The 22713-nt window shown below is 40.4% G+C and overlaps 1 protein-coding gene across 8 annotated transcripts in view; it reads right to left on the bottom strand.

Moving 5' to 3' along the window:
- The window catches only part of CHCHD6 (coiled-coil-helix-coiled-coil-helix domain containing 6), a 109600-nt gene that overhangs the window by 72715 nt on the left and 14172 nt on the right, over positions 1-22713 (bottom strand). For 6 of the 8 annotated variants that reach the window (XR_014590892.1, XR_014590893.1, XR_014590896.1 and 3 more), the window contains exon 5: positions 5391-5411. The exons of the other annotated variants lie outside the window; for them this stretch is intronic. Coding sequence is in view for 2 of the 6 variants with exons in the window: in XM_083869392.1 (XP_083725518.1) it covers positions 5391-5411 (21 nt within the window). In the remaining 4 variants the exon portion in view is untranslated. The remainder of the gene's footprint in view (positions 1-5390; positions 5412-22713) is intronic. 8 annotated transcript variants of the gene reach the window in all.

Raw genomic sequence — 22713 nt, 5'->3', positions numbered from 1 at the left:
CTGGGATGAACAACAAAACAGCATCAGCAGGAGAAATTAATAAAAAACAATGTAGTGCAAAGAAGGCACATGAGATGCAGAATGGAAGGAACTAAGAAAAAAAAAATCACTGCTCAGGACTCATGCATGGGATCCCCCCCAGTGGAACTACAAAAGTTAAGGATTGCAGCTCATTATGGGTTATCCCCTGACGTTTGAAATGCTCTTATTAGCATCATACCCAAACTCAAATCCTTGGCTTTACACTTCTTATTAAATGAAAGCATTTAATCATAGAAAGGTGACACTTTCCCATTCTCTTTTTCAGAACTCCATCTTATCTATGTCCGTTTTTCCATCAGTCACAACAATCATCACTCAAATGCTCCCTACCTTACCTTAAAAAAACCAAAACAAATCCCCTCAAATCCTCCTCTTTATAAACATTTGTCCCTTGGAGTGTCCAAAAGCTTCTAAGGATTAAATACTTTCCTACAACAGACATACATAGGACTACCCAGATAATTAAGTACTCTCTCCACATGCTGTCTATGCATTCCCCATCAGCACCCTCGGAGTTCCTCTGGCTGGTGCTGCAGACTCAGAGGGGAGATGGTTGTCAGAGAATTTCTCTTCTATCTTCCAAATTATGAGCATGACACTTTCAAAACAGTAAATCTGGTATTCATCAGCTAAACAGTGCTCAATTAAAAAGTCTGTGTAGGCACAGCAACAGCTGTAGCCTTCTATCTCCTTACAGTCAGCACCACTTCATTATATTCCCACCCCTAAACTGAACTAGCATTAAGAAAACATGACATTGATGGAACTAAATCAAACTTTTGAAGTTTAAAAATAACAGACAAGAATAGCAAGAAAAGATGGCAGTTGTTCTTCATCCCCCACCTCAAAATCTCTGGGGCCACAGAAGTTAATAGCAGGCAGAAGACCTTTCAAAACCAGAATGATTAGCAGGCCTAAAATGGACACAAACCCTGCCAGTCCATAGCATCCCAGCAACATTCTCTTAATTTCTAATGATGGTACAACCACAGAAAATACTGGTCCAACATGATTAAGCAGCTGGGACAGAAATATCCCCATGGGCTCAAACCTGTCATTTTTCAGCCAAAAGCCATTGCTAACGAGAAAAATTACATCTGAAAGCAAGTTGCTGTGCATGTCCTTCTTTCTGCTCCCCTGCTGATAGAAATACAGTGGTATAATAGGGCTTAGAAGAGATTTTAATCTAGGCAGTGAGGGTGGCTGATAAGCAAGTGGGAAAAGGATTATATGAAATAGGAAGATTGTAGGGGTGTGGTGGTGATGTGGGTTTCTTTGTTTGTTTTTAAAGAAAAAGAAATATTTTGGTTTCCATGTTTGCTATCCCAGAAAACGGGACCGGAATAAAGCACAAGCAGGAGAGACTCATATCTAATCTTCTCTCCCTCTCAAAGGCACTTGATTAAAAGCAAAATCTCTGGCTTTGCTTTAACCTATAGCTGCTACACTATTCCCCACCTGCTAACCAGTTGGAATAGGATGGGGAGAGGGATGAGAACGAGCTCCCCATACATGCAGCCTGATAAAAGATATCACAGCAACAATAGGGGCACCAATGGGTACTTTGTAAGTGCCAGAACTATAAACTATTTTCTGGTAAGAGAACCATAGCTGTTCCTCTGAATCAAGCTTCTACACAGAAAAGAACTAAGCAATTTCAAATAAAATGAAACAGATGTAAGAAGGTGGGGGGGGGTGTGGTCTAGTGGATGACCAAAGGACCCTGATTCTCCTGCAGGTTTTCTGCATAACACCCATAAAATCAGATTACTCCCAAGTGACTGGTATTTCCTTAAGGGGAAAATAAGTAAGGAAGAGAAAGAAGAATAAGACAGTATTGACCCCTCTGCATGATTCAGATGGAACAGTGCATCATATGATGGAAGAGAAAAAAAAAAAGAAAAAAAAGAGAGTCAAATAATGAATTTTTATAAACTCAAGGAAGTCTCTGTTTAATCTAAATAGTTATGTATCAGTGCTAGTCTCCTGGGATAGTGGATATTCTGGAAGCACAAAAATCAATACACGTAACAATACCGGTGTGCAAGAGGCTTTATTCTGTTTCTGGCAAGACATGGATCACAAACCCACACATTCACTCAACTTTACAACCTGTGAGGTTGCCTGACATCATTCAACAAGAAATCCAGCACATTTATCCTTATTCCCTCTGGAAGAGAACACAAACCAAATACCTAATCTCTCAAGTAGGGTGCTGAGATGCAGACACATTAGGGGTCTGCTGCTCTGCACAAAGAAGACCCATGGACTGCCAAGCTGACCTCACTGGTGCTGGCAGTGAATAATGCCTCCACACCCATACACCCTGCAGCAGACATTCTGTTAGTCATTTCCCCAGGGTCTTGCAAAACTGTGGTCAAAGAATCAATACTGGATCTCCCAACTCCAGACTATAAGCTCAGAGTACTCCCCATTCTTCCCCCTAAGTAATTTCTCTCATAGTATCCCCCATTGTCCCACTTATCACCCATAATGTATGATGAATTAGGGGTTACAGAGAAACCTTGTACTTGCAGCACAAACATATTTTCAATGCCTTGCTTGTTTTCAAGAGCTGCTGCTGTTTCAGTGCATTGAAGTACACAGAGAAACACTCTATTTGTGACAGATCTGCTTCAAAGTTGCTTTCTATTTCCCTCTACCCCAGCTGTTATTACAAAAAACTTTACTACACTTTATGATGATGTTTGAAGTACAAATGGTATAGCAGAGCATGTGTCATCTGAAATATTCACTGTTCCAAACTGGGTTAGGCAACTAGGGACATTCTGAATTAATATAGGATATTTATTAAGAGCTCCTCTAGTCCTGCTGCTTATTCCCTACCTGAAGTCAGAAGCTTGTGATGTCCCAGACAGAACTGGCTGCTATGGAGATGATTACAATTTCACAGGGGATTGAGAGAGCAAGTGCCAAACAAAGCATCAGTACACTTTTTGAAAAAAGGCCTTTAGCACTACAAAAACGAAGGAGAAGGGAAAACATGCACAATAACACACTGATTTCAAAATCAGATATCAGAAAGCCGCATTTCACTTCCAAGCTGGACAACTACACTGGAGCTTGAACATACTGTGCAAGAGCTGACCAAAGCCCAGAGATGACCCCTAAGATCTGTAGAACACAGACAGTGTGATGTCCAAGAAGTATGAACACAGAAACAAAACAGAGACAGGGAAGAAAGAGCACACTCAGCTATAGAACACAGGAACGCACCCAAACCTTAGAAAAGGGGATGTATTTATAAAAGAACATGGATGCAATTAGCCACTGCCCTCTGTACAAAAGCTACATATAAGATATATTCAAGAAATTCTCAAGAATCCCCTGTGATGGTGCCAGAATTTACAAGGATTGCATTTTTACAAAAGGACAGCGAACGCACACTACTGACATGCTACAGCTTCCATGAGCATGGATCCATAGACTGGTTGGGTGTTCTTTCAAAATTTTCCTCTGCTTTATCTTCACATTTTTTCTGCAGCCCAAGGTTTTTCAGGTTATCTCAGTGCTGCCTTGAACAGTGACAAAAAGCCAGGGCAGAGTTATGTGATTCTCTGCCTCTTTCTCTCCCTTTATCAAGTAACCCATTTAGAAACAAACAGTGCAAGCACATTTCTAAAGCTATACATTATATATTGGCTCAACTAAAGGATTCAAGCACTGGCCTGCTAGCTGACAGACAGGCCAAAAGAAATATTTTACAAGCTCCTAATTGAGGTAATGAAATACTATTGGTTCATTCTCTATGAACAAAACCAGACGCTCTTAGCCTTGTCCTGAACTAACACCAACATGCCACTTATCAGACTGTGCAACCGATCTAGAGCTGGGCTTCACTCTAGCTATAACCATTCCCAGATTAGCTTTGGCTTTGTTGGCCCTCTAAATATCACCAGATTTTTTATTATTTTTAATCACAGTCCCAATTCATCACCTTGTTAAACATGAAAACTAGTGTGGAAATCTGTTTGGGAAAAAAAAAAAAAAAAAAAAAAAAAAAAAAAAAGGCTTATTGGTAGGGTCAGATGATAGTAAGGAATGTGGCATCCAGGAATGAAGTGCAGTGTTAGCACAGCCCACAGCTGACAGCTACCATCAGGCTGTCTCTCTCCTCAGTACTGTCTAGGTTCTGGGATTTGGGAAGAGGGTATGGAGAAGACTCTACTGGAGTCAAAACCCAAAAACTCTCTCCCTGCAAAGGGCAACTCAAGCTAGAAGAAAAGGTCCAAACTTCAGCCTATAAAGTACTTCCTAAAAGGCAAGTCACAGCATTGGCAAGATTACTGCAAAAATATTTATCTTCTTGGCAAAGCCCTTCCACCACTCACAGACAAACTAGTATGATGATGCCTAGATAATCAGTCAGAAGCAATCCAGGGAAATAAGCTACAAAGATAAAGGAAAGGATCTCAAGTCTATCAAATGTCTAGTTTCTAAATCATCCTGTCTTTGCTGAGAGAAGTTATCAGCTTCCCTCAAAGGTACGCAATTACATCTCTGCAGCAGCACAGCAGAGATGTTTTGGCTGGACACCTCAGCTTGCCACACTTCACAACTGCAAATTCTAATACCTCATGCTTTCCCAAGTCTCTTCCAGTCCTGGTAGCGGTCCAGGTGGCAGGGGAGAAAAACAAATGCTATTAAGGACTCCAAGATGAGAAGAAGGAATTGACAGCAATTCACTGTTAGAGCTAACTCCAGAATTAGCTAGCTGGCATGTTCCTGGCCAATTCTAAAAGGAATGGCAGAGCCAAAACGGCAACACTGAAATAGTAAGAGGCAATTTGTGTACTTCATGCCCAAGACTGAATAGCAGAACTTTACAGGGAGGTTTGTACCAAGCAAGTAGCCATAGGGGAGCCTTGACTCAAACTCCACTGGTTTTCAGCAGAAAGATCACCATTACCATGGACCTGTCTGCAATAGCTATTCCAGACATGAGGGCTACAAAATCACTGGCTTTTTGTCCTACCTTTCATTCTATTCAAGGCAGGTGACCAGGTTCTATTTTAGAAACCAGATGAAACTCATGGCCTTAAAAAGCAACACTGGTATAACCTTCATTTCCTCCTGTTTCTGCTACTCAGCCAACAATACACATCACCAGATCAAGTTTGGTTTCAGCAGCTGTAAGCTACACAAAAGGAACCAGTGAAAATCTTTATGGAGGAAATAATATGCAATTTTCTAGCTGAACACCTTTTAAAATGTAATGACGGAAAATAAAATCCTGCATCTGTGCTCAGCAATAACAATCTGTACACACGCAGTAACAACATGACACTTGGAATAAGCAAGATCCAGACAAAAAAAGGAGAGCTTACCCAGGCGTCCAAATCCACAGGCTTGGAATAAAGAGAGCGCAAGATAGAAAAGAAGGGAAAGAGAAGAAAAAGAGAAATCAGTGATTTTTGGAGGCTGCCAGCTGCCATGCAATATAGCTTTTAGGATGTCAAGTTTAGAAAAGTTCCTTCAAAAATGACAAGCATCTTAAGCAATGCAGTACTGTCCCCTGTCGGGAACTGTGCTGTTAAAGCAAAACAAAAGCACATGCATCCCCTAAACCAAAACCAGAGCAAAGTCCCCAGCAGTCTCCAGCCTGCTGCAGGACCCTCATTTAGGGTAGGAGCTAAGTAAAGGCAACTGGGAAAGGGCTAGTTCCAGGGAGCCATGCAAGGTGCTGCGCAGTGTTAGAGATGCTGATACACAACATGCACCAGTAAATGTGGCAGCTCTGGACAGACTTTACAGGGAGGTGGTCAACAACGGTGCAGCTTGCCAAGAACAAGTAATCTTTTAAAGGTCATTTTTGAATGTACAAGCTGACCTATGCAGCAAGTCATCCTCTTCCATGGACAATTTTAATGACTGATTCCTAAGAGAAAGCCAGTTGATTGATCAGGTTTCAAACTGGAATCTCCTTCATAGGCAACGTGAATGCACAGTCCAAACCTCTGTCAAAGCCAAGCTGCCTCCACCTGGTCCTTCTTTTGTCCACAAGCCTATTTAAGTGTGCAGACAAGCAGATAAAGCAGGCTACAGTATTGTCCCTTCTTTACTTGTTACTACTTTTTACTCACACAGTAACCCAGCAGCAGCAAAGCAAGTACAAGATGATAAACATTTTATGGGCATAACACCTCCCTTTGAAGCCAAGGCATTTATGAGGCAGGCACAGCTCTCATTTGCTGTCAAGGGCTGCAAGCCTTCCCTGCCTCTCAGGGCTATCTTCAATCAGCAGCACATTGGCTAAGCAGAAACTTGAGAATGGCTGGCCTGTTTTCATTCTGATTATTTATTTGAGGGGAGTTGACAGGGCACAAGGAACTTCCCTCTTGGTCATAGTTCACTGCCAGAGGGGAGCAAATGGTGGAGGGTAACATCTTTATGGGATCTGACACCATTTTAATGACAGAGAGTGACTACTTCAGGTAACTGGGGGATGATGTGTTATCAGATATGTGTGTCGTCCATCCTCATCCTTTGCACCAGCTCAGAAGGTTGGAACTGAACACCTACATTTCAACTGAGGGAAGCCAATTCCCCCCTTTCTGCAGACAGGTTTGATATAGCGGCATCAAGTCCTTGGCCAAACAAACCAATACACAACAGGTGTTTACTGGTAATCACTGACCAATCTTGACATAAGCCTGATTTGAATAACATTTTTCTTCCTGATGCTTTTTACAGTCAGGACAGATGGACTTAATTTTGTTTTTACATTTTAGAAATTGCAAGTCTGTCCATCCTCAGCAGATGGACAGGAGGAACGCAGCACTCTTCATGGTGCCTGCTATTATTTCAGCAGGTAGGTCATGCACACCACTAACTTTTACTGGATATATATCTGTCATCCCTGGGTGCCTGAGCCATGAACTGACATTCCTGGTAGACAAACGATTGCATGACAAAATAAACAAAAAGCACTAACTCAGTGGCACTGGACAGGGGCTGAGAAGAGAGAGAAAGGAGAAGGAACCAGCCCTATCACCAATATGTGCCCCAAAAGATAGAATGCACAGCAGAATTAGGGTTTTAGAGAATATAACACTAATCACAGAGCATCTCTTCTGCAGGTACTGCCAAGGCTTCTAATCCTGTCAACCTTCAGGAGAGGGAAAAATTATTACTCCAAGAATAGGAATAGATACACTCCACTGAATGGAAACAGGAAAATTAGAACATGTAGTAGTACATATTGCTGCATTGGAAAAAAAAAAACAACCCCTGACTAAATTAAATACACTAATAAAGAATTAATTCACTAATAAAATGACACAAAAAGGAAAACTCAAGAGGGCTAGTGGCTTAAGTTTTGCTAACTTCTAAGCATGTGCCAAGATCTCTTTGCAGACCCGCGTTTATCAATTTTGTTAACAAGAGATACAGACTGCCCATTAGTATTTTTGAAGTTTAAGCATTTAAGAAATGAGCAGTATCTGATTTCCTTGCTCCCTAAGTGAGCTTCACTTCCAGCTCTCAGATGGCAGCTTATGAGTTTTATAATTCCAGCCCTGGGATACAAGTCATCTTTCAACACTCTTGGTCAATACTCCTGAACTCTTCTGCTGAAAAGGTTTTTTTTTTTTCTCTCCCAGGTAACCCACTGAACGGCAACCACAGGAACCAGAATAAATACTGGACTTAATTGTTTGAGGTCAAAACTCAGTCAAGATATTCCTCCTAACTGTATCAGAAGCAAAAGGACACTGAAATAGCATCTCAGGCCAAACCAGCAGCCTCTGTCCTAGAGATTCATACAGACACTTGGAGAAGACACTGGTTGGATATGGGAACTCCACGAGTGATACATCTATGGTTCTGAAAATTTCGCATTGGATCACTGATTATTCAGGCAGGGGATGCCTTCCCACATACTTCCAATGGAATCAAGAAAACAGTGCCGAAATTGTATTTCACTCCTAAGGGCAATTCCCAGCAGCTTTCCCCAGACTCACTACACTACATCACCCTTACACATCATGCACACCACTCAAGTCTGTCACACTCTGGGGAAATGTAAAAACAGCAGTGAGCAATCAAAACACAGTTCTGTGATTGGTGGCAAGGGAAGAATCATCAGCACAGGGTAGCAGCCTTTGGAAGGACAATGCCTTTGTTACCTGACTGGAACCAGCTTCCCCCTAAGTCCATTTCCTTGCCATAGTCAGTAACTCTGTTACCGAACAGATTTCACTGCAGTGTGACCAATGACTCAGGGATCCAGGCTACCAGCTTGATAGAGATCTCCTGCTTAAGAACTCAAAGTATTTTTAGGGGCACTGCCAGCTTCGGGAGCTGAAGACAGAGTGGGAGATGTGAGAAATGAGAGGCAGCAGGTGCCCCAAAACCCAAGACAGCTGTTGGCAACAACTTTTGCACTTATGTCAGTATCTGAAGAACTCTGCAGCACATATTCCAACATCTTGATGACCAGACTTCATCACTGAATGAGCAAACAGTCATTTCTTCTTAAAGTAATAATCCAGCTCTAAATTTATCATGGTCCACAGTGATAGGAATTCAAGAATTTAAGGAAAATATCTAGACTTTCAGTATCCACTCCAGACTCTTCAACTCTTCCAGTTTAGTGAAAAATTGAAGCAGTATCAATATTAAATGTAATGAGAGTCTGAGACATAACCAACTGACAATGGAGAGGGAGAAGGAAGAGTCACTGAACAGCAATCAATTTTGAGGAAAGGCTGTGATGAAATTGCTTAACTCTAATGCATACAGACCATATGCAATTCCATGAACATGAAGACGGGAAGCAGCCAAAAAAACCCTTTGCCTTTTTATAATTCAGGGACAACTGCACCCTAATACTCAGGCACAGCTAAGAATAGGTTTGCAATGGTGACCGTTCATGGTTTTCATTTAAAACAAAATTAAGAGAAACCTATTTTATAAAATCCAAAGTAAACCATCTGCTTTCACTGCTTGCTTTAATACTCCAGCCCATTTCCACATTCCCCTTTTCCCATCACCACTTCCATACATGCATATATACAGTTTTCATTTTCTAGGCTGCCAACAGACAAGACATTCAATGGTTTTAGAAGTCTTGCAGAGCATAGGTTCTCTAGAGATGTATGCTCAAGATGCTTATTTCTGATAGTAGGTGAGACAACTCGCTCTAAATTTTTACCTTCTTGCGTAAATTCCTACCCTGCCTATTAGACTTAAGAATCTCCAAGTCACTGACCAATTTAGAACAAGAAAAACAAATCAACAACCAAAACTTCAAGAAAGGGCATCATGAAATTCTGTATTAATTATGACTTTCTATCCCAGAATATATTTCAGACTGAGTCAATGAGGTATTTCTCATAAAGCTAGAAACAAAGGCCACTCAACTCTTCTTGGATTATTTCTAGCTCATAAACATTAATGCAGACTCCCATTACACTAGCCCAAGGGTGGCATATGGCTTTCTAGGGATAGGACAGACGGGGAAAATAACAGTTATGCATCCCTATATCCCAATCTCATTGCTGTGCCTGCATATGTGGACAGAGCTCTCTCTTGCCAGATTCCTAAATACCAAATATATTAGCTTCTGACTCAAATATAGTACCTCACATACAACCACTGTTTCAAAAAAAATCAAGATGGCATTCATAATCAACCCACGTGCCTCCAAAAATGATGAACCCTGTCTGTTCAGCAGGAATTCCCTTCCCACATTTGCTCTCAGACACTACACAGAATTTTTACCTGCCCCTGAACAAAGCACATATTTATAGGCTCCAGCCAATGGATACAGCCTAGCATAGTAAAACAAATACAAATTTCCTGCCACCAGATTAGAAACCTATTTTTTTAAATTTAAAAGTTATTATCTCAAATACTGTAGTTTAAAAGAAACGCAGTTGACTTTGGGGCTGCGTTTTAATACAGAGAGACTGTCATAATTATATACTTGAGTAAGAAAATTCTTGAAAGCCTTCAGCCACAGTCACACATCCTCCATCTATGAATTCTTTGGCAGGCGGAGAATCAGGTGCACTTTCAAACAACACAGCTTGTTTTTACCCCTTTGACAGTCTTGTAAATTTTCCTCTTTTCCCTGCTCTTTCATCCCAGACATACATGAAGCACGCTTTACTCAGCATTACAGGGTCAGTATCATTCTGGGGGCAGATTCCAAGCTACCAACTTGCCAAGGTGCATGTGGGAAAGACATACAGTAATTAACATTTAATATAAACCACGTGGATTCTAAAGCCTCAATGGAAGGACCACATAAAGCATAGGGGACTGAAAATAAATGGTCTGGGGTAGTCCACATACATAATCATACTTGTAGGAAGGTGTTACCTATGAAGTAAAAACACATGGAAAGAATAATCAGAGACTACCCAGGAAATTAAAAGCATAGAAGTGAGGAACTTGATTTCAATCTCCCTTATTTCTCCAATCACTTAAGACACACAGGCAGTCAGCACTAAATTTCCCTACAATCAATTCTGAAAAGATACCTCCATCTCCATCTGCAGCATTCCCCTACATCCTAGGCCACAGTCAGTGTTATGAAAAGGCTGTCAATTAAGTTGTGGTTTTGAGCTACAGACAAAATGTCCACTAGAGACTCTGATTCTTGCTTCCAAAGCAGTTGCAACCCACTCTGTGTTTTAGGAAGAGAATATACTAGCTCTCAAATACATGCACTCTTGTCTCATCTCAAGGCTGCATCTTTTAATGAAGTCCGAGTATATCATAATATATGCAAAAAGAAGAGTGTAGATTCAGCAACAACAAGGATTTCTGGCTATTGTAAAACTGCATTCTTTATTTTTATATTGCAATCTCCGGGGCATGATTGTATCAAGAGCAACTCACAGATCTATGTCACTGCCAGCAAAATTTTACTTTCCATTTGATAGGACAATTTGCAAAGAGCAGTCTTCCCATTGTGCAAGTTTCTAAATGTTTCTAAAAACTACAAGAATTCAAAGCTGATTCAATGACTATTTACTGGGCAATGCAACACACTCTTGCTTAAGGCAGACAGCTTGGAAAATTCAGGGTAGGAGGAGAGCATTTTCTCTTCCAATGAAGGAGCAGTACCTGGAAGTGTATCAACAAGGATCATGAACCAGGTCTTGCTGTTGTCGAGAAGATGGCATAGACCAGGTGCAGCAGGAAGAGTCAAGCAGTTTGAGAAACTTTCCTTAGGAAAAGAAAACATTTTGCTGTCAGTGAAGCTCCTGAAGCTCAAAAATTATGTCACATGCTAAGGAACCAGAGTATTTATTTCTGGACCTTTTAATCAAAAGCAAGAAGCTTGAAATTTAGCTTTAAAATAGGGTATGCTCTAAATATAGCAGTCAGATGACCTGAGAGAGCCAAGATTCATGTTCCATGAGTTTGCAAATTTAAAGAGTCAATACCATGTAGCATCACAGAACCCTCAAGATAGATTGCTATATTTATTGTAGTAGATACTAGTTACAAACACATCTCCACTCTGTTTGCTCTGTAATTATAGTTGGCACACATACAATCATTTATTTTCTGTAGACTCCTTTTGTGTGTTACACCTCTAAAGTCAATGAAAGTAATTTTAAGAACCTGTTGATTGATTGATTTATTGACCAAATAAGTTGGCCAGTGCAATAGACTGGAAATAACCAGACAGGCAAGTGATCTGATAAATATTCCTGGAGACTAGTCACTATAGGCACTGGAAGTCAGCAGAGAAGAAACCTTTGAAGGCAGGTCCAGGCTTCTTTTAGAATCTATATTAACAACTGGGCCTAAAGCTTCATTCCTTATGCAGGCCTGCTTGGTCAAGTGCACTCTCTTGCCAAAAGTTTGAGATAACTCTGCAGAATCCAGTGTTAGCTATCAAATTCAGCAATCGGTAAAAGTGCAGGTCCTATTACCAGAAACAATGTGAGAAGAAAGTGGGGTGGGGGGTCTTATACACAGTTTTAATCAGGAAAAAGATACTTCTCTCTGCCCAAGGGCATAAAAAAAAAACGAAGGCAGAGGATCATCACTCACAGCTTCCAGCACTGGTGGCTGTTTTTCAGTGATTCTGTGATAAGACTTCACCAAAGCTTTCACTGAGCTCCAACTGCAAGAAGCAGATCATGCCCCTGGCCAGCACTGAAAACCACAAACTCATCTATCAAGAATTCACTGAGATAGCCCATTTTTTTTCCTGTGGATTTAATTGCGATTTAATGAGGTTTTCAAAGAAACATGTTGGCAGCTTATCATAAAACTAAGCTGAACACATCTTGTACTCCTTTTACACTGTCCACTCAGTTGTGTGAAGAACTGTCATCCAACTCAAGCAAGAGGCAAATGAGGCTTTAACTCCATTGCATAGGAGACGTTTCCTATGAGGAAGAGGAAAGGCACACTAACAAGGCAGGAGGCAAAGAAAAGCTTTTACTACCACTATTTGTACAGTATTTTAGATTATCTTTTGGCACTGTGGTTTTGGAGAGTTTACATTTTTCCCCAGGACAAAGGAATTAAATTGTCCATGGATGTCACTAGCTTCTTCCACAAGCATAAAATTCTAGCAGGAAAAACACACATTCAGGTTCAGCTAAAATAAATTAGCCAGTTCAGATTCACAATCTCTCATAACCTCCCAACATTTCTGAAAATAAATGTCACACTTAACAAAACAACTTTTAAAATAAAAACCTTAAAATGTCCATTTATCTCAGAATATTATCCTTCCTGCCTGTTACATATTATATATTACATACATATAAAATGAAAAGAAAAATCCACTCAAAGAAACCAACACTCTAATGCTCCCTTTTCCATTTAATGTTTGTTATACACCCACCGAGATCTTAAAACATTTTAAAAGATCAAGCCCTCCTTCTCATTAGTACCATCATCACGTTGTTCTGAACTGCGGACACATAACCTTTTGCACCTTTTCACTCTACTGAATCAATCTCCCCTGGCAACTTCTGGTGTGGCACTCTGCTCCTCCTGCCTCCGGCTCCTCTTCCCTCACTAATTCTGTGCTCAGAACTGTGAAGCACAAAATTAGACGTTTCAAATTAAGCAAGGAGAGAGAACTAGAGAACTTTATTAAATCAACATTAGCATCAGAGTGTCTTTAAAAGAGAAACTCAATTGCAAAATATTACTTGTCTCTTTAAAGCTCTTTACATTGACAGCAGATGAAGTGACCTTCCCTCCATCCCCATCTTCCTCCTCATGCTGGTCACAGAGCTCAAGCTGTAAATGTAGGATCCTTTTCATACCTTCACATACACAAGAAAAGCCTATCTTGAACTCAGCATTGAAATTGCCAAGTAAAAAAGTACAAGGTCTACTAACATAATGTGGAGAAGCAACCTGCACACACCGAATAGGGTACCAACACACAAAGGCAGACTCCCTTCTCCTTCCAAGCTTTCCACAACAATGGTTGTTCTCTCAAGTCACATTACAAGTTACAGCCAAATCTTCCTTCCTTACAACAATACAAAGAGCCATTGCAAGTTTTGATTTTCATTCGCAGTCCCCAAAAATTGAAACTACTGCCATGATGGTGATGATCAGTATATTCTGTCCCAAAACACCTCAACTTTCTGAATGCAAACCTCTAGTTGCTGACCCGATACCCTTAAACACTTTTTCAAGATAAATCACTGGAGTATCATACCATTGCCCTGTGAGGGATAATTAGACATGTTGTTAAAGACAGAAACAACTTCTAATACTGCACAGTCTTTAAACATAACTTTTCCTTGGCATTTTTTGATGAAGAGTTAATATTTGCACCTTGTGTCAACAGAAGGCGTGTACACACCTCACACCATTGAGCAGCAGGCTATGGACTTGTCAGGCGCCACCTAAAACAGGGAGTGTGTCTTGGCAGTGTCCTGTAGTGAGGGTCTGCAATGTGTGCTGCTGCAGTCTGACAGAAACTGAAACAATTTAAGAACCAAAAATACATAATTCAAAACTACTTCAAATAATTAAAATCAGAGCCTCAATTTAGTTAGGGAATATTATCCTAAGGACAAGAGATATGAAAGTAAAGCTCAGTTTTTGATAACAAAACAAAGCTTTCAAAGCATTTTTAGGGAAACCAAACACTACCCAAACAGAAATGGAGGCTGAAGCTTTTGATTTCTCAAGTCCTACAATGCAACAGAAGCTTCTCTATCAGCCAGACATCACTGAAACCCCTGCATTTAAGTCAGCAGGTTTCTAAATGCAGACTCTAGCAATAACTGACAGTTTGGGAAGCCAGAGGTGCTGGCAGTTCTGGTACCTCCTCAGAATGGTCATGAAAATGACCACTTCCTCATGGGACAACCATGCTCATATGCCATCAACTAAGCATTAGACAAAGCGGTTACTACACCAGGGTAAAGACAAAGCGCACCAGGGAAACCGCAAGAAGAAGGAGGATAAAAATAACACCCACAAAAACACCAGACTGCTTGGAGCCTCCCAAAACGAAAGGGTCAGAGGAAAAAAAAGCAATTTACTGCTCAATTATAAAAGCTAAAAAATGAGGAGAAAAAAAAAAAAAAAAAAAAAAAAAAAAAAAAAAAAAAAAAAAAAAAAAAAAAAAGATGCACTGAACCTGCTGTCCTAGGCCAGCTCTTGATGCCAACCCAGGCTGGTAAAAAGCCTTTACCAAAATATACTTAAGTGCCTGCTAGAGGCCTTCCAGGAAAGGACCACATCAAGCAAAAAATGAAAATATTCCTTTTTGTTCTCTGCTGCATCTAATTCTCCTCTAGCCTTGCATTTGCAGTCTGACACAGAACTACAAGAGTCTTCCTGTTGCTCGCAAGTCACATCTCTTGCATATGAAGGGGTTATCACATAGTGCCTTTAATTCAGCAGGACAGTAACTACAGTCATCAACTAAATTAATTAGTTGACATTCACATGCCCAACACTTTCAGATCTTTAATGCCTCCATTCTGAAAATTTTTCAGGAAACAACTAACTTATACAAACTATACAAAATCTAGAACTAAAAGAAGAAAAACAGGGAGATAACTTGTGCAACTTCCACCATCTAATTCTGTTTCTTACAAATCATTAGTCATTTTGATAACACAGCATATACCAACCCCACAAGCAAACAATGAGATAACTAGGTATTTAAAGTCACTTATAACTGAAAACTTGGAAAAGGTTTAAATGAAAGATAAATCTTTAAAAAACAAAAAAGCATAAAAAAAATCAGACTTCTGAGGGACTTTATTTTTGTTTACTAAAAACACACCACACTATTCACCTTCAAAGATCTCAGTGAATATCAACACATGACAAGACTTTTTGAGATAACTACTATTCCAAAAAAACTAAAGCAAGATGCAACAATTTGTCCTGATTTATGCAGAAAATACTAGACAGGATCAAGACTGACAAGAGAGACCCAAACCACAGAAGAAACCAAGAATTTCATCATCCATGTATTCAAGCAGATTACCAAAAGGAAAATAGTCATGGTCTATTGATGCCTGCCTGTTAATATCCTTCCAACAGGGCACAATCAGAAAATTATCTCAAAAGATCCAAGTATAATGGAACAAATGGTTACACTCATATGAGATGAAGGGAAAGAGCTGGAGCAGCAAAAAGGGCAATCCCTATTTCATTCTGAAGTCTCTAAGGTATTCAGGAAGCAGCAGGAACGGTGCAAAGCCATCCACCAAACCCAGGTAACTCATATTGCTTGCAGTGATTAACTCACTCTGTGTGTCAGCTTGCCACCTTCTACTGTCAGTGTGGAAAATCCAGTGTAAGCATTGAGAGGATTCTAAAGAAAGGAACAGAAACACTGGAAAAGATGATGTAAGAGAGGTGCAAAGCTAAGAGTCACAGCAGCCTTTCTTTTCGGTAATAACTATTGGCTGCAGCACCTATCCCACTTTTGAGACATCAGTAAAATGGACCCGTCCCATCAGCACTCACTTTTTCAAGCAGCAAATCCAGAATTAATATTCACAGGTTCTGTGACTGATATAATTGCAATTTAAAAAGGGCAATTAATCATCAGCCACACTGGTGGCTGACTTACCAGGCTGGGATCTTTTCTCTCCACACCTGCCAACAAACTCACAGGAGGCAAAAGCATCACAGGCACACAAAGCCAGGAAGTGCCGTTCTCCCTCTTACTCCAACCCCAGGCTTATGGAGTTTGTTACTATTTTTTCTCCATTGCCTGCCCCATTGGGGCAATATTGGGATAAGCCCCACTGGGACTTATCCCACTGGGATAAGTCACCCACCCTTTACTGCAGCAGTCCTCTTACAATGATTAATCAAACTCCCTTGCCATGTGGATAAGGAAAGCTTTTTCCACATTTCATCTCATTCATATCAGCCAAGAGTGAGGCAATGGAACCCCATCACCTCCATTCATGAACCTCTCCTCATTTCCCTGTTTTCCTCTGTATCTCTGAATAAAATAATTTGATTTTTTAAAGAGTGACAGCTCAGTCCCAGTCTTACTTGGAAAGTGGGTTGCAAAGGTGAAAGCATAGCTCCAGAGAATCAGATAACATAGGTAGATGATGGAAACATCAGACCTGGCAAGTGGATTTTACCAGATGAGTCAGAAAAGCCACTAAGTCAGTATTTACTTTTGTGCTCCAATGGAAAGGTTTTCAGGCAAGTTGTAAACAAAACCAAGAACCCAACAACTGTTCTGGGTATCAGTTCTATCACTTTAAATTCTTTCTATGTGAGCACCCATTGCCTAATGTGAAAGGTATTTCAACCAACAGCATTTAGAGAAGAGACATTTGGAAATTTGTCAATCATGTTCAGATTCTCAGAAAGAAAGGTGCAAATCTAAATTACTGTGGGGTGAGTATATAACCTCTTTAGGAAGTACAGCTCTTCCTGAGAGGAAGAAAGCCAAACTGACCACCGTATTATGCCAGTGTACTTATCTGGGAAGTACATAAACCACTATAATGGTAAGTACCACAGAAAACAAATATGAGATTGATGGTAAGATTTAGAGCCTAGCAAGCTGCAAGGTCTTCAAGTGACATACTTAACACTGTGTCCTTGGGCTAAAGAAAAGATTTAACATACTTCTAGGCCAAAGGAATCTTGCTCAAACAGGTGCCACGGCTGCCAGCCAGGTGCAGTGGAGACTGAGAATGCATGTTGTAACACAAGCTGTACAGTCCTTCCTTCCTCATTCCTTACAGTCAGCAACAAAAAAATGCCTTCATCATAACAATACAAAGGAAAAAATTCAGTGCTTTTGTACGTGAAAAAATGTAATTTCAATCCTAAGAATTCAGTCAGGATAGAAGGCTGGAACACAATTACATACTGCACGTCTTGGCCAGAGTTCCAAACAAAGATAGTTGGAAGAACATCTCTGCCAGCAGATAACACCAACAAATGGCCTCATTTCCATCTATTATAAGATAATACATAGGTTTTGCTTCCTCATGCCTCCTCATTTCTATCAGGTCCCTCTCAAGATTTGCTCTCTTTTTGACACAGGCTCCAGGTGTTCTTCATCCACAAACCTCAGCACATCACTGCAAGTTAAATGAAGTGTCCCCAACCCAGTCCTCAGCTTTGTGAAATTAGAGAAGTACAACTATAAGCCCCTCCCCCCCAGCTTTTTCTGCCTTCATTTTGCAAGGGTTTAGGAATCTTCTATAGATCACTTTATTCCCAAACAGACCTTTACCTTTCAATGACACAAGTATCATATTTCCCACATAACCTCTACTCAGATCAGACTGACTTAGTCCTCTCCTTTAACAAAATCACTCCTTAACAAACAAGTGTGTGGTGTTAAGAAACAGCAGGTATTTCACATAAGTATGCACCTTCTACCAATTCAGGGGTAAATACCCTGAACTTCTGTTTCCTCACAATGACTGACTGAATCAATAATTTTTACTGGGCTCTTCTGCACTGAGAGGGTGTTTACCAAAAAGAGTCAGTAACAAAGCAGGGAGGGGGAGAAAAAAAAAAAAGATAAATACAAATAATCTTCCTTAAACACAAACAGGGTTCTTGGCCTGCAGCCCAGGATCACTGATGCTTCATTTCTTGCATTTCTTCAAAAGAAAAACAAATACTTATGCTTCCAAATCTTCCCAACACCTGTAAGCTTAATGCCTCCAAACAGCACTTGCTCACATCTTTATCTTCAAGCCAGTATTATGAAGTTTTGATAAGCTTTTTCCTTTCCAACGTCTCTCACTCCATGCAGATAAAAACCACTAATAGAAGACTGAGACCAAAACCCTTGTCTCTTCTATTGCCTACATTTAGCAATCAGCAACTGTCTGAGTATTGTGAGACCCAAAGCACTGTCATGTATTACACACTTATCTCTGCAAAACCACCCTGCACAAGTGACAGGGGGGAGGGGGAGTTGTGCAGCTTTGTGATAATTAAAGCATAGATGAGTGTCACTGCTGTAGATAATTATGCATTAGCAGTGAAATTACTTAATGGAATTAAATAAACTATGCAAAATGCTTTGTTTTAAAGGGAATTTAGGGTCTGCAAAAGGTATCCAACTGACAGCCCAGGAAAGCAAGAATGACAGTCCTTCATCACTCACAGAAACCACACAACCCCAGCACAGCCTGGCAGGCCTCTACCTCCACGCCAGGTAAAAGGAAAGCAGAGGAGAAGCTAAGGAAAATGTCAACCTTCCCAGTCAGTCAGGCTCTGATCTGTCTGATGAGCACCCACACAGGGATCAGGCAGTCACTAAGCAGAGAGGAACAACTGACTGAGGTAACTTCCTAAAAAAAAAAAACAGTTCTGACAAAATAGGTTAGTTCAAACCACAGCCCAACCACACAAGCACCCATGTGAAAAAAAAAAAATGAATCAGTGTCAGTACAGACAAGACTCTGACCAACAACAGAAACAACAGAATACGGAGATATGGGGCCCACAGTGAAACCATTTCTTCACACCAAACCCACGAGGCCTTTCCCCATCCTCTCCTCTTGCCTCACCAATGGCCCACCTACACACAACTCCAATCACTGGGTCTCATCTAGATGGTTTCCACAGCATCCTCCTGCTTGTTAGAACAAGGACTCTCAAGGTCAGTCAGAATTTATAAGGCAGCCATTTCATCTTTTGTGCTTCTCTGGCTACATTCCTTCCTAAAAGATGCTGAACACTGGAGATTCTGCTGGGTCTGAAAGCCCTGCCAGCACCAGGGCCAATTAGGAGTTTTCAGGATGATGCATATTAACGTTATTATGGGAGGCAGTTATGCAGCCAGAATAAATCTTAACCGAACCTTTAAGTGGTTTTTATAACTTGTTTCTCCTTCTTGAAAACAGATGAAAAGTTACACATCTCCTGCCTAAGACTCTGCAGGAATTTCAGTCAACAACCGGCTCCTCTCTAAAATGAAGATTCTGTGCTAAAAGCAGTAATTCATTTCAGCCAAGGCCAGCTAGATCATCTTTATGTTTTTAAGCTCCAAATTACTCAAATCAGTCAGAAACTGTATCAATGAAGACAGACCTGAAATACTACCTGTACAAAGCACTGCAGATACATTTCCAACTTCTGCTGAGAGAAACTCCATTTTTATTCACTAGTGGCCATCTCAGTCTACACAGTCTGACTGCAGACAGTCAGAGCCGAAGAGACACGGATGTAATAAAAATTTTACATAGCAGGCTTTGGTGAGTATCTCATTAGAAGGCCAGCATTTAGGTTAAATCAGGGAATCCTGAAGAGGATCTGAGGAATGGAGGCAGCAATCTCTGTTTTGATAGCAAACATGAGATGTCATTAGGACAGCATCTGCCACTCTCTTCCATCACTTCTAAAACCTAACTTGCTCTCAACAGCTGTTATCTACCCCTCCAATAAATACTAGACTAGAAGTTCAGCTCTCTAGTTGACTAGAAGTCAACTAGAGAGCTGAAGAACAAAGAGAAATCAGAGCTGGCTGAGAACATACCACATCATTTGTGTGAAAACCTGCACTGTCTCCACAATAACCTTGTCCTCCCTTCTGCAGCCTGAACACGAACAATGTCACAAGTTCTAGATCTGCACATTAAGCAGGAAAGAGAATCCCAGGCAGCACGGTCAGAAAATAAAAGACAGAAGCAGTTTGTAAATTAGGTCAGTACACAGGGGCCTCACAACTCCAAATGATGACAGACAAGGGGCAATGTTTTTAAACTGAAAGAGGGCAGGTTTAGAGTAGATGTTAGGAAGAAATTCATTACTCAAAGAGTGATGAAACACTGCTGTCTAGAGAAGCTATGGATGCCCCATCCTTGGTAGTGTTCAAGGCCAGGTTGGATGGGGCCCTGAGCAACCTGATCGAGAGAATTACACCCTATCCATGGCAGGACAGTTGGAATTAGATAATCCTTAGGGTCCTTTCCAGTCTAAACCATTCTGTGATTCTACAATTCCTGTAGGAAGCAAAGAACTTCAAAAATTTAGTGCAAACTCATCCTGAAAAATATTATGGTAACTCCTGAAGAGCCTAGAGTCAGAATGAAAACAAATAAGCAAAAACTTTGAGACATTTCATTGGTATGCAAGCAATTTGAGGGCTCAGCAGTTCCCACTCCACCTCTGGAAAGAAGACTTCATGGGTGTCCCTTCAGTGCCACCTTCAGGAAATACTCACTGCTGCTTTCCAAGTGCTCTCCACACTGCTGGAAAATTGTATGAACTCGACGAAGGCATCATTGCTGGCAGACAACTGAGATCCACATTAAACATATTTTAGTTCCAAAATAAGGGTATTACAACGAATCACATCCCAAAGAACTGTGAAGCCAGAGCACTGATGTGCTTGTTGTTGCAAGATCAATACACAGAGTAGCTGCTGGACTGAGCAGTGGGTTTGATCCCAAATAAGAAATGTAATTCATCTCCCAAATTCTGCATGAGGCAGGTGATAATATTTTCCCAGATCTTACATTTAAAGGGATATTGATGAGGATATGCTGTTTATGGATTGTTTATCAATCTTTGCCACCACCACATCTTAAAGGCTCACTTGAAAAGCCAAAAAACACTCTCCCTCAAAAATAATTATAATAATCAAGCTATCAAAACTGTTTTGGCAATGAAAGCAGAAAGTTTCATAAGAATTCAGAGTCAGTAATGAAGTGAAAAACATAATGCATGGGTCAAAAAAGACATTCTAATTTCATTTATTTATTTACACACATGCCTGCACAAGATGTACTTTAAGCTTCTGGACAGTGAATTGACTTAGCAGTAGATGACATGAATTTTCAAGGAGGAAACTTAGCTCCCAATCACTCTGCATCATAGCTCTAATAATAGGCAGATGACTCGATGACCTGCACAATGAGGCCTAACCAAGCTCAACAGCAACATCTGCTGGGCAACAAGCAACCAGAGAAAATTAGTATGACTACACAAAAGTTTGTTACTCCTTCTTATAAACACGTGAACTTCTGCTACAGTTCTAGAATGTCCAGTAAGACTCATTTCCTGCACAAAAAGCACATGTAACTTCTAAACAGATATGCAAACAAGGTAAAATTTTCCTAAGCTTGCGTGTGCATGTGGTCAGAAAAACCTATTATCTACCATTACCTGCTCACCAAGATACTTCACAATAAAATAACTGAAATTAAGTGGGATTAAAATTCCTCTGTGCTGGAGAAAATCTCTTCTGTCTGTTCAATCACACCTGAAAACACCCATGGTACACCTTGAGCTACTTTTTTTCCTAAGGGAGCAGCCTGCACTTGCAAGGCCTGAGGCAGGGAAGTATTTATCAACCACATTAGTCCCACCCACACAAGAGAATGGCAGCTAAGACCATTAGTACTCCTCTCCCTCCAGGTACCTCACCAAATTCCTTATTAAACTCAGAAAAAAAAGCTTACTACGGCAGGATGACACTGAAGCATAAGCACAGGTAATGGTCCCCACTTAATCTGGGCACAAACTGACACTCCACACTAATTAATTAGAATGAAAACTCTTATTTTTATACCAGATGCATGAAATTTGATGGACTACTTCTAAACTAGTCTTAAAAAAAAAAAAAAGAAAATGGAAGTGGTTGGCAATAGCTTCAAGGCTGCATTTAGACATTCAGCACAATTTGGAACAAAGGCAGTGACCTGGTAGGCAGCTTCTGAACAGCCATCAGATGGAAAAGCATATTGATGCATCCCACTTCTATTCCCAGGAAAAGAACGGTATCAAAATCTTACTTGTCCATGGAACCACCTCTTTTTACAGATCACTGTTTAACGGGAAATCACAGGGAAGCAGGTTTTTAACAGAACTCTGTGATAACCTTCAATAACACAAAGCTTTAAAAAAATTACATTGCAAAATGCTGAGCCTTGAACAGGAAACAGCACAGCAGCTAGGGAGACAACTTTTTTAAATGACAGAAAACTATAGGCTGGACTGATGTTCATTATCTTTAAAATTGTAGCTGGCTTTGCAGTTTAAACCTCTCATGCTTTTTCAAGTTTTGTACTTGAAACAAATTTATTTTGTGCTGAAAAATTAGGGAAAAGGGTTTAAAAAACATGCAAACTTATTTTCAGCTGATATAGTTATTATTGTTGCTGCTTTGGGGGGAGTTTTTCTGATTTTGGGTTTTTTTCAGGGTGCTGCTTTGTGTGGTTTGTTGTTTTTGAGGGTTTGGTT

This window comes from Zosterops lateralis (genome assembly GCF_965231275.1).
Source record: "Zosterops lateralis genome assembly, chromosome: 11".
NCBI lineage: Eukaryota > Metazoa > Chordata > Aves > Passeriformes > Zosteropidae > Zosterops > Zosterops lateralis.
The sequence above is the reverse complement of the archived record's forward strand: the minus strand, read 5'-3'. Positions and strand labels throughout refer to the sequence as shown.